The 13,656-nt window shown below is 37.8% G+C and overlaps 1 protein-coding gene across 2 annotated transcripts in view; it reads left to right on the top strand.

Annotated features, from left to right (window-relative positions):
• The window catches only part of pdgfd (platelet derived growth factor d), a 111,077-nt gene extending 98,833 nt beyond the window's left edge, over positions 1 to 12,244 (top strand). For both annotated transcript variants that reach the window (XM_041804730.1, XM_041804722.1), the window contains exon 7: positions 6,760 to 12,244. In XM_041804730.1, coding sequence (XP_041660664.1) covers positions 6,760 to 6,894 — 135 coding nt within the window. In that variant the 3' untranslated portion in view covers positions 6,895 to 12,244. The remainder of the gene's footprint in view (positions 1 to 6,759) is intronic.
• Positions 12,245 to 13,656: the final 1,412 nt, after the last annotated feature.

Raw genomic sequence — 13,656 nt, 5'->3', positions numbered from 1 at the left:
CTGATTACTGCATGATTATGTATTTCATGTTACCTATTCCTTTTTCTGCAGCAGTGTTTCTGGTAATGCATTACAATGTAATGCACTAGTGTAAGAGAAAAGATTTAGAAGTAGATGTACTCTATGGAAACTGAATAATACACTTGCATACCTCTCACTGCACACCTGGTTGCTGCTGAACATAATATAAGATAAAGGCAAAAAGAAATAGATGATAATAAACAAAGGGACTCTTCTAATCATGACACTAAAAATGTGATTCTTATCATCAAAATAAACTTTTTGGATCTTAAAAAAAAATTTCAGAGCTTGTACCCACTGCAGTAAAAAATATACTTCCAACACTGTACTTAGTATTGACATTTCCTGGATCTTCAAAAATAAATCTATATCTGGAACTCCCCGTGTTGCATTTTTATACCCTTCTTAGTTCAGATTGTAAACTGAAACACTAAATTCACCATAGCTGCTATGCCATCTTACTTCAAAAATTAAACATGAGATAGGTTCTGTCCTTTTTTAGAAGGCAGAAGTGAAATGTTTGATCTTCAACATGTAACATCATGATTTTAGAAGGATGAGAACACTTTGAGAACAACTGGATTTTTAGTTGAAAGTGAAAAATGTATGCCTAAAATATGTATGGACTTGCTGCCATTTTTAAATCTAAATCTGTAATTGAAGTTGCTAGAAAACATTACCTTTAATTGCATGATGGGTAGAAATCTCAGGGGAAGCATTGCCCTGGACGACCCTAAGAGTGGGCAAAGCCCCAGATATTTAAAGGGATACTTCAACATTTTGGCAAATTTGTCCATTGCCATAATCCCTATTGTCTTAATAATAGGTTTGTTACCTTCAGTTGTCAGTGCAAGCTGTTTTTAGATCGGCCGCTCCCGAGTTTGGACCTGCTGTGCCAGCTCAATGTAAGCAGAAGGTATTCTGGCTTTCCCTCATCAAACTCATCAAATACACATTGCAACAAGTCCAAACGCTCCCGTGGACAAGTTGTGACTGGCACATTCACCACGCTAAGAAATAATAAGGTACAATTATGTAACATTATGATGCATGAAGCAAATACTCGGAACTATTTCTTGAGTAAACCACTGGGCGGAGTGACAGAGTGCAGCAGCCATGCCTGGAGTGTAGTTCCGGCTTTGCATTTAACTTATAAGCATCTCCATCTCGTAATGTTGCATGATTATTTCATAGCATGGTGAATGTACAGGTCACAACTTGTCCACGAGAGCGTTTTGGAGTTGTTGGATTGTGTATTTGATGAGTTTGATGAGGGAAAGCCGGATTACCGTCTGCTTACTGTCTGGAAAAATGGGCTGTTAAACAGATGATGATCATCTGCGACTACTAAATATGGATTATCACCTCTGCCAAGGAGGTTATGTGATCGGCAGGGTTTGTTAGTTTGTTTGGTAGCATCATAAATCAAAAAGTTATGGATGGATTTTGATGAAATTTTCAGGAAATGTCAGAAATGGCATAAGGAAGAACTGATTAGATTTTGGGAGTGATCTGGATTACCATCTGGATCCAGGGATTTTTTAAGGGATTCTTCTCTATTAGGAGATAGGGCTAATGGCGGAGGTTTCCTGTTGCATTTGTTTGTTGTTGTTGTTTTTTTGTTTTTTTTTAAAACTTACTTTAGGGTAAGAACTGCCGCCACATTCTCTATAAATGGATTTGCTTTGAGCTCTTTGCGGCACATTTTCTGTTACTGCCAAGTTGTTGTTTTTTTTCTACATTTATTTTGATTTGGAGAAGGTTCTGGCTGAGGGCTGTAGTTCTCAGATGCCACATCTGTCGCAATGGAAATACATGCAAAAACTTTCAAAATAAAATCAGATTAAGCTTTCATTTAGGTTGGGGTAAGGGTTAAGATACCAAAAGTTTGTAACCTAGAAAACCAGATTACAAAATGTTTTACAAAGCTGAGTAAACAGTCTGCTTACCAGAAAAAAGCTTGTCCTCCATGAAACCATTTCAATGCAGCAAACATAGCTATGTAGCTCCATTAGACTGTCAACAGGCATGCAGGGGCATGCAGCTTGAAGCATCGATTTAGATTGGTGTTTTGACTTTCGATCGATCTGATTGCATTATCAATCAACCAATCGATACATCGATATACACCAATGAATCGTTACACCTCTAGTGTGTAGGTGCCAGTCAGTATGGTTGTATCAATAACTAAAACCAAGAGTATATTGTCTCCATTTAATTTTATTTTAGTTAGTTTTGTAAGTGCACTGTACAGTTTAAGTAAGTTTTCATTTTTTTGTTAAAGCTTAATTTTTATTTAGTTTCAGTTAACTAAAATGATTTTTTTAATTGTAGTTTTAGTTATTAAGTTAGTTTTTGTTAACTTTAGTAACGTTGCTTGGTGCATATTTGAATGATGTGTGAGCAGTGCATGAGGGAGTGAGAGCCAAGCGCTGCATCAACAATAAAGCAGCAATGCACCAGTAGCCTCACTCTCTCCCTGTTTTAGTTTCGATGTCAGCCCAGTCTTCTCTTTCCAAACTCTCCTCATCTCTAAGTTCACTGTTAGCATTGCATCTCCCTTGTTCTCCCCTCTCCTCTGAGGGCTTCTATCATCCTTTCATTCCTCCCAATTCCCATTTTCAATTTATCCCTTCGCAATGCACCATTCTTGTTCCTTAAGCCTGTCATTCATTCTTTTCTCTCTCATTTCCCTCCATCTCTTTGTGTCTTTGTTCTTGTATAGCTCCATTATTGAAACAGTCCACAGGGCGTTCTCTCTCTCTCACTTCCTCTCTCTTAAAAATCAGACAATAGAAATTTAGACAAAAGTGGGATTTAGGATGTAATTGTTCTGTGTGTGTAAGTGTCTATGAGAGCATGAAGAAGGTGCGTTAGTGTCTGGATGTGCTGCGGATGCATGGAACTGCTGGCATGTGAGTTGTCATAACTGTGTGGGTACTTTTGTGTTTGTGAAATACTCCCATCGTCCTCTGCTCTTCTCTTTGCAGGTATTCTTACTTGTGCCTGCTTCCTTCACTGACTTAACTTCTAAAGAAACACTTCATTACTCACAGCATTGTTTCAGCGCCGGGAAGTCCTCACATAAATCTTGGGTAGCCTCGCTTTCACTGAGTTCAGTGAAGGAATTCACTGCATCAGTTTTGGAACAATTTGTTCTTCCACTCCATTTTCACATTTCAAGTGTCACCTGTGCACAGCGTGGTAACCTGCAAAAGAATATCAGTTAAAGTGAAATATTTTTCAGTCAATTTCATGGCCATTTTATATACTTTATGTAAACAGACCATGTAAGCTTTCTTGAACAAACTTTTTTAAAATAATAATCTTCTTTTTGTTTCGAAACAAAACACCAAAACATTTTCTAATGTTGAAACTTAACAGCAGTGTTTGCCAGTCTCTATTATTGTGTTCGGCTAAAGAGAGATTAGCCGGCTTAGCAACTGGTTAACCTAAATGTTGATGTTTCTTTTTTTCTGTTAATGCCCATAATCCTGGTCAAACACTCTTTCAAAACTGTTATGTGGTCTCCTACCAATGACTGCGTTTACATGGACATGAGTATCCCAGTTATGAATCATATCCCGGTTTTTATCATATTCGGGATACTGTGTTTACATGCGCACAGAGAAACCTGGTTATTCATATTCCCGTATATATGAGAAAAACTAGTATTCCGGTTTCTGATCATTGAATCATATCTGTGCAGGCGCCTGTGATGTTATTTTACAACACCAGATGAGGTAAGTTTGTAATTTGAGGAAATTAGATCACTGTTGGTTATTTTGGGCTTAACACAGTTAAATGCAAGTATCACGTTGCAGAAATGGTATCCACCTCGTTCAACAACGGGAGTAAACAAAACTAATCTTGTTTTTTTAAGAACGCTTCCTTACAGGTAAAGCATCTGCAGATAAAGAGAGACTGAGAGGATGGCAAGCAGTGAAAGAGAAATCTCAAATAAATAAGCTTAATATTACTTGATATTTCTAATTATTCTCACTATTAGGCTGTTTGAATTATTATTATTAAACACTACGAAAGTTTGGCAGAGATGCCAAGAAAGCGCGAAGCAACTTGCACTTGACTAACTTCACTAAATACTGGCCCGGAAACGACTTCAAAATAAAAGCCTGTTAAAACGGGGGCAGCTCAAAGTGGGTCTTGAAAAGGTTATGTTTTTATTTTGAGTCATCGTTTCTAAATGTTAGGACTGGGAGGAGTGACAGACTGTGCAGGATTCTTACAGAGTGCCGTCTTTCCATCTTCAGCTCACAGAGCTGTAATTTTTTGCTAACTCATGGCATTTGCGGTCAACCTCTTGTCTCCACAGTAAACTACGCTCACGTTTCATTCATGGCTGAAATATTAAACTGTTTAGTTCACATTTTATCTAAATATGAGCGCGTTTTGACACAAAACTGCCGTCAGTTCACAGACTGATCCGCTGCAGACAGCCGCTCAGCTGTCACTTTCTCTGGGAAGAGATCAGCTGTTCCTCCGCCACGCAGTATTTACAGTATCCTATCTGAAGTTAAATTAAGTTAAATCAAAGTTGCGCCTGCGCAGGTAGTCTACAACTGTGAGAAAACGGGATACTGCGTATACATGGCACAGTATCCCATTTTCTTTTGGAGTTCTCCAGGTAGCAAAACCAGGTTTCTCAAAACCAGGATACTGTAATATCCCGTTTTCTGAAGATGTATACATGCACAAAGAGAAACCGGGATACTCAAAAAACCCAACAGAAACCGGAATACTCAAGTCCCTGTAAACGCAGGCTGTTAGCCGTAGTAACTCCAGTTAATGGGTACTGCCATGTTTCCATAATACCCTTTAAAGCAAATGTAAACAACTCTGACCTGATAGCAGTGATAGCATCTCATAGGTAGGGTCAAATTTAGCACTATTTTAAGCGAGAAAAGGGGGTAGTTTCTCATATAGATTGTGTCAGTTCATAATCACATATAACCAAAGCATTGAGAGATGATAGACATTACAGGTACGTGAACATTTACCTGCAGAGAGGATCAAAGGCTGGTGGTGCTAGCGTTGCCAACATTGGCTGTGTTCTGCAAACCAACTTCACATCATTTACCTACAGCTGCTGGGATCCCATCTCAGGTAGACAGGGCTCAGTTTTTGCTGCTTGTCGGTGTTTTCTTGAATTTAGACGTGATGATTAAATGCCATTGTAATTTGGGTTTAATCCTATGTGAAATTATTTGCGTGGGACATCACTACTAAATACCACAGATGTTTTACAGAGCATACGTCAAATTTACAATTAACTTGGTAAAATGAAACATAATATTTATAAGGATGTTAATTTTAGTGTTTAATCACCTGAATTACAAAAAAATGTTTTCCTTTATCAATTTAGCCGAAGGGTCCCCTTCCTCAGACTCAGCCATCTTGCACCACAATGTTTCTACAGTTCTATAAATGGGATAAAAAATCGTTAATATTTTTTTTCTTTAGTTCACTGGTTGTCACTATCTGGAGATACTCAGATTGAAGAAAAAAAAAAGAAGGGAGGCTTGTTGTATTATTTTATGGAGAAGTTTGTATGAATTTTGATTCTGGATAGGGATGAGTACTGAAATCCAGTACCAGAGTCACACCCACTAGACTTTTTGGTTGGGGGGCCCAGGCTCTTACTTGTGCTGGGGGGGAAATTAAATATGTGTGCGCACACAGACAATGGATTATTATGTACTGTCATGATATTTTACTCTATGATTTAAATTTACCATAAAAATAGACAACTAGATAAAAAAGTAGTAAAGAATTAGTAGTTAAACATATTAAATGAAAGTTATAATGGGACTAATGTAATGGGTGCATTTTAAACTCTGTTACACTAACACATTTATAGATTAAAAAAAAAGTCATTAAAAAATTTATTATGAGTAGAGGGTAGAGTTGTTAGTAGGAAATACACTTTGTCAGAGTTTAGAAAAAAATTGGTTGAATTTGTTTAGTGCATTTCTTTATTTTAAGATCTAATATATTGCCAAATTTATAGTTAAACGTTGCCTTTGCAATTATAAAAGTATTTTTTATGTCGACCATGATCTTTGTTCTCTTCCTGAAAGTACTGATTCAGGTATTGTTTAGGCACCAGTACTGTGTTAAAAGTAACGATTTAGCAGCAGTATCGTAAAAATCACAGTGACACCCAGCCCTAGTCACAGATGACGTATTCTTTTGTCCCCGAAGGCCTCTGTGATTTACCAACAGGAGGGCAGAGTAAGTGAGTGTTGCCGTCTACATTCTGACTCTTAGATGTTGATAATATTCCCAATTTTACACACTGTACCTTTAAAGGACCTGCTGTTTGGCAAGTATAAAGTTTCCTTTGCATTCAGTTGTCTGAGGACTCCTGAAGTGATTTGTTGTTAAAGATTTTCTTTAAATGTTTGTCATACAAAACACTTTGTATTTCTACATTTTGGGTAATTTGAAAGTTAACTTGACATCAAGTGTGTTGTTTTGTATAACACATGAAAAAGACACTAGTGTTAATCGAAAAAGGCCACCATTTTTTTTAAAGAGCATTTTTGTCCTCTCCTTGTAAGTTTTTGTCTACATTTCTCTTCATCTCACATCTCTGCCTTTTTCATAAGGCTATCAATGACAATCAGCTGACAAAGCACTCTTAACTCATATCAACAGTGAAAGCAACAGTAAATTCACTCACTTCATCGTTTCTGTCTCATTTGCTGTCTCCTCTAGGTGCTTAAATACGCCCCAGAGGTCACCCTGTATCAGCGCCATCGGAGGCCGCAGCTGCGCTGGGTCATCAGTGAGATCTTCCTCACACACCATGAAAACTGTGAGTGTGCGTGTCCCTCTCAACCGCCTCGCTGAGACACTCACACCGACACAGGCATCTGGAACTGTTGGACAAGTTATTCCTTTATCTATTTTGCAAACAGACTTTTTATTAAAACAGCAACGCAGCAACACATGCAGCAAAGAAGCTCAAGAACAATCCAGCTGACTGACCACAACCCTGCAACATGATAACACTTTAAAGTAAAGCAGCTACCTTCCTATGAATACAGGCCAGCGCTGAAATGTTCAAATGTTTCCACTCAGACATATTTTATTTATCTTTAATGCAACTCGGAGTCTAAATCTTCCTGGAACATTTGAACATCACTCATGCATCACAAAGTGCTCCTTCTCTCCAAACATGCAACATTTTTATGTATGCCAACTTAATGGAAAAGAAAGTGAATGACTCAAACCACGCTTTAAATTGTTTTTATTCCTGTTTCATGTGTTTGTGTTTGAGTCTCTTCGTGTTCTGATAAGACTGTTTCTAGAAAGTTTAGGCACGTCTCCTGCCAGGAGCATGCTGAGATGAGTGAGCGTGAGACAGAAGGAAGGAGGGAAGAGGGGGTTAGAGGAAGCCTAAACCAAAATAACACTTTATCTTGATGTGAAATTAGGCTAACCACAACCCTCTAGGTCTGAATTGTACTCTAACACACACATACTCACTCCAGGCCTCAATTTCCACCTTAAGATAAAAGCAGTTCTGCTCTTTTTCTCTGCAGCTTTCCGTCTTATTTTTGCATCCCGTCTGCACACTTCCCCTTGTGCTTTCTTCCATCCATACACATCCTACTCTTATGTCTTTCTCTCTTCTCATGCCCTTCATCACTCGCTCTCAAACACATCAAAGAAGCCTTCAGACCAGGCCAATCCTCGTTCTGCCCGGTTCTCTTAGCGTTCCTGGCATTCCAACGAAACCGGGATTCTGTGACCATGGATTAAACTGTGATCCTTACACCCTAAATACATAAGAGGAAAGCAGGAGGGCCACTCAGGAACACAGAGCGGGAGAGGGAGGATGAGTGTTTTTAAGGGAGGCACAGGCGGCTGACAGAAAAGGGACAATCAAGCCGCCTGTTTGTAGATTACTAGCGCTCCTACATGAGAGCTGAAGAGAGGAGCCACTCTCATGATCCAGCACATGAAAGATTGCCGCTACTTCAGTGCTTTCAATCAGCACGTTCATGAATTCAGCAAGCCTGATTTTTAGTCACACTGCTGTTTTTCCCCCATGAAGATGCCTATATGTAGTGCTATCTGAACAACTGTTCTGCAAGTGTGCTGCAGAACTACATCCAAAAAGTGAGATGGGGGAATGAGTGATGTTTTTGCTCTGATGAAGAGAAACTGATACTTGCAGTGTAAAAGCTCCAATTAGAGGACATTTATTTGCTAGATGTCCGTAAAAAATGTGAGAAAACTAATTTTACGCCACGTTCATCTGACAGGTCCATATGAAAATCAGAAAATGAGACATGAATTATAAGTAAGAATAACAAAAAATACTTCAAATGGGGCAGGCATCATGGAATGTGTAGTTTACTGTCTAAATAAGGGAAGTACATTATCTCAGGACACATAAACTTTGCTTGCCCCATTGACATATTTTCTTTATTTATTACAAGCCATTTAGGCCTTATTTTTTCCTTAGCCTCAAATAAAATGTCTCTCTGGACATTTCCAGTGGTTGTGGCATGTAGTTAGTACGTTACTTATTTCAAAACTAACTTCTGAGGTGGCACAGGATCAGACAAAACCCTTAAGAAGAGAGGTCCCCACTTAATCCCAGTAATGTCTTGGCTCTTGATCCTCATCAGTCTACAAACTCAAATTCCAAAAAAGTCAAGACAGTCTGGCTGCAGACCGTTTATTTCTGATGGCCACTCTCCATTTATATCAGTTTCTCTCAGAAAGGAAATACATGCTTTAAACTTTCCAAATAAAATTTGATTTAACTTCTGCTTAGGTTAGGGTAAGGGTTAGGATACCAAAAGTTAAAAGTCAAAAACCTGACCTGCAAAACTGAGTAACAAAACGTTTAATAGAGCCAAATAAACAGTCTGCTTACAGGAAAAAGCTTGTTCTCCATGAAAACATTCCAATGCAGCAAGCATAGATTAAATAGCTTCATTAGCTGCATAAGCTACATATCTACGTAGCTAATGGTGTTATGTAGCTAACAGAGGCTAAAAAGCCAAGCTCACAGAGAAGCTACGTAAGATACACATCTACGTCATCTGTATAGCTAAGTTAGCTTTAGCTACATTTTCTTAAACTCACATTGCTAAAGTTAACTTAGTTAAAGACGAGAGTTATGTAGCTAGCATAGCTACATAGCAAATGTAGCTAAACCTAAGCTCACAAAGTAGCTATGTAAGTTACCTAGGTACATTGTCTATGAAGCTAAGTTAGCTTTTGCTACATTTGCTAAAACTCATGATGCTAAATCTAACTTAGCTACATTGGCTTATGTAGTAATGTTAAATACAAAGCCAGTGTTGCCATATAAACTTTATCTAAAGCTAATGAGGATAAAGATAGCCACCATTAATGTATCTACTTCCAATATGGTTGTACAAAAAATAAATATCTGACTTTTTTCTCAGTTTCATTTATGAAATGTTTCTTAGTCTTAAATGTTTGCTGTGTGGTTATTAATCAATTCAACTGCCAGACTTTATAAATAAAGTTGAATCAAACAAAAATAAATAAATAAATAAAAACTGGAGAAACATTGGCAAACAACAACAAATTACAGCACTTCCTTTCTGAGATATACAGCATTTCAGATTATGTTCTGTGAGAGTGGCTGTCAGAGATTACGGTCTGCAGCCAGACCTCTTAAAAAAGTTGGGTCATTGTGTAAAATGTATATGAAAAGCAGTACAGTGACTTGCTAATAGTTGTCAACCTATATTTAATAGAGGACAAAGTCAGGTTATTTAATGTTCTAACTGATTAACATGATTTTTCTTTTAATAGACACACTTTCTGAATTTATTACCTGCAACAAATTTCCAAAAAAGTTGGAAAAGATTGTGAGTGTTTAAAAAAACACCTGGAATATTCCAAAGATAAATCAATAACAGGTGATAGTACCATGATTGGGTATGAAGTAGCACATCTGAAAGTCTCAGCCATTCACAGTCAGCAATGGTGTTAGTTTCTCTCTTCTGCATGGGCAAAAGTCTTAACATTTTGTGAAAAACAATACAAGGGAATTTAGAGATTTAACTATCTCCAGCTCATGATGTCAAAAGAGTTGGAGAATAGTTCTATGACTTTTAAAGACCATCGCTGGTTAACGCACATCACTGCATCAGTGAGAGTCAAAATTCAAAGCGTAAGTCATTTATTTACAAAATTCAAGAGTGCACCTGATTCTCTTGGCAATCTTGTTTAAGATGGGCTGACCGGAAGTGGAAAATTGTGCTGTGATCCACATTTCAAAGTGTTTTTGAAAGTAATGGAAGTCAAATTCTCTGGGCTGAAGAGGAAAAGGACCATTCAGATTATTATCAATGCAAAGTTTAAAAGCCAGCATCCGTGATGGTTTGGGGTTAGTGCCTCTGGCTAGAGTAACTTGCACATCTGAGAGGTACATACAGTAAAATACATTTCAATTAATGTAAGTTGAAAGGGGTTTGCAAAACATTGTATACTTCTTTTATAGACATTTTACACAATGTCCTCGCCTTTTTGGAATTCGGGTTTGTACATGGTAAGGCTTGGGAGCCCAATAAGGGCCATGTGGTAGGGTAGGTAGCTTCTGCATTGCGACTGCTTGGAGCGTGCATGTACACAGCTTAGGTCTGTTAAAGGTAGTGATACTGTGGCGACTAAGGGCCATGTTGTAGGTTATCAGTAGCACATAGGGGCATGGTTACAAAGTAGGGGTCTCTTCACTGATTGCTTAGGGTTAGCTTCAGGGCACAATTATCTTTTGTTTCTTTCAAATTTCAACTAGTAATTGGACAAGTGCACTAACTTAGATTAAAGTTTTTGCAGCTCCAGTTTGTGTGTCTGTGTGTGTGGCTGCTCAGGAAGAAGTCTTTTGTTTAAGGGGTGGAGGGTTACCGACAGTCTGTTAGAGCTGGCAGCACATAGACGCATGTGACTGTGCATGAAAGTGTGTTTATTTGTGTGTGTGGGTAGCTAGAGTATCAAAGCAACAGAGGGAGATTTCAAACTTATCATCTCCGCACACATGACCCAGCTGCTAGAAATAAAAGACACTGTCATCTGTCATCTCCCCATCATCATCACCTCCCATGAGTCCCTCTGTCACATGCTCAGACTCTCTCTCTCTCTCTTGCAGGCTGTGGATTTACACAGAGAAAATGGGATTTTACACACTACTTTTGTTCTAAAGACAGGCAAAACAAAGAATGAGTGGACACTGAGACGATTTCATCGTCACGGTGAAACCCGATCAGCTTTGAGCTGCCAACGCTGTCATGTGTGTGTACTGTATAGTCAAGGCTGTTATTTGACAGGTGCGAGGTATAAAACACTTTTAACGTCTGTCAGGTCGTACAGCAATGACGTTCCAAGTCATTAATGCCGTTAAGCCTCATTCAAACACGAACACATTGATGTTAAGAGATGGAAGAAGTCCAGCTTTTGTCTTCTGTTTTCTAAAGCTTGTTATCATTACTTGTTCTGCATTTGAATCACAAAGAAATGCACAATTCACTAAAGAGAGAGAAACATTACTTCAGTATAGTTTCAGTCGCTAATGAGCCAGATGGTTGTAAGGTAGCATATTGTTTCAAGATGCTTTACCACAGAACATGTATATACTAAACCAACAACAGTGTCAGAGCTTTAATGAATGCTGCTGCTAAAAGGAGATATAGTGCTGGTGCATGTGTTGTACGTGTAAACAGTGTCTGTGTGCATCCTGTGTCTGCCAGTTTCGTTGGTGTTATCAGCACATTCCATTGTTGCGTGCTCCAAAGTGACATTCCTCTTTTTCCTCATAACTGGTTTGTTTTCCCCTCCAGTTCTTTCCAGTAGAACCACATGTTCCTCAGTGTCACATGTTGAAAACTGCTCTTGATTTTTAAAACTCTGTTAATTATTCACATTAAATCAACATCAAACCCACACACTAATCTTTTGAGAAAATGTCAAGCTTTCAGTTAAATTTGGTCCAGATTGTCAGCTTCTCCTCCAAGGGTTTCAGTGGGGGTAAAAAACGAGTGAACTTTCAACCCAGACAAAAATGGTTGGTGTTATTAGCAGAAGCCTGCTTGCTGTATCAGAAAATAAATATTCATTTCAAAACCATGCTTTACTTAAATAATTTATTGTTTTTTTTTCTTGTTGTTTTATCATAAGTATCACCTCATTGTTTCTGATGAATAAAGTGTTTCTTGCATTTTTGTCTCCTGTGTCTTTTCACCATTTTTTTTTTTTTTTGTAACAAAGACAACCAAATAAAGAAATGGATGTAAAATAGTTTGTTTTTTATAATGAGAGAAGTTTGAATGAAGATGAGATGATGAGTTCAAGGGTTGTGGGATTGAGGGATGAAGGGATAAGGGTAAGGGTCAAGGGATGAAGATACACCATGAAAAACAACAACCTATAGAATCTTATTTTTATTATTATTATTAGTAGTAGTAGTAGTATTACTATTATTAGTTTTATAATTATTACTATTATAATTATTATTGTTATTATTATTATTATTGCTGTTACTGTTGTTGTTATTACATTATTATTATTAATAGTAGTTGTATTAGAAGTAATATTAATGGTAGTATTATTAGTTGTATTATTACAGGCTAGACTTGCCCTCTGTGTAAACCGTCTTGCGATAACTCTGGTTATGAATCGGCTCTATATAAACAAAAACAGGTTTAGCAATGATTAACTGATACGATTTGCATTCAGATTGTGTCAATTACAGTATACTCAAATGGATAGGATAAATATCTACATCAATTTTAAAGGATTTTACAACTTGATGGATACAAAAATATAAATATTATTAACCCTTTATTGTAACCTGGGGGAAGTTTCAACTGATGCCATTTTTACATAATATTTTTATATACATTTTCCTCTCAAATGAAGCACAGACAAGGTATAATGACAAGACTGCAGCCCAGTGTAAGGAAGCAACGGACATGTGGACTGTGAATTAGGAAGGGCTCCTCAATTTAGTTTAGCAGACATGTCTTGGGAAAGCCATACACACCAGCACAAGCAGATGGTCAGTAACTGTGTGGGTAGCTTCACCCATGTTGCAAAAGTTTTTAACCACAAGCGACACTAATACCAGGAACATAATGCAACAGAATCTTGAATACTACATAACGGGCAGCATCAGAACACATGCAAACACAGTTTCCTTTGACTTTAGTCCAAAAGCCCAGTGCAAGGCCAAGTTTTTCATTCAATGCCTTTTTTGGTATCTTGGAATAATTGATCAGCTCATAGAAAATGAATTGCCAGATATTTTGATGAACCAATCGCCTGAGTAACCTTAAACCTCCCAAGACCCTGCATGTACATATGAGGACATTACATTTTTGCTTTACAAGATAGTAATAATTTATGTTGGAATGGAATTTATGGTATCATTAAGTATCATTTATGGAATTTCAGGAGTTGAAATTTCAGTTGGCACCTGAGAGGAGAACCAAGAGAGCCACATCCATTTACCCTCATCCATTTCCTGAGAAGGATGTAGTCAGGGGTGGAGTCAGCTCATTAACATTTAAAGCAGCAGACACAGAAACAGGGCTGAAACAGAGGGGTTTTAAGATATGCAAAAAT

The sequence above is a fragment of the Cheilinus undulatus genome, linkage group 2 (genome assembly GCF_018320785.1).
Source record: "Cheilinus undulatus linkage group 2, ASM1832078v1, whole genome shotgun sequence".
Lineage (NCBI taxonomy): Eukaryota > Metazoa > Chordata > Actinopteri > Labriformes > Labridae > Cheilinus > Cheilinus undulatus.
Note: the sequence above shows the minus strand (reverse complement) of the source record. Positions and strands in the feature narration are given on the sequence as shown.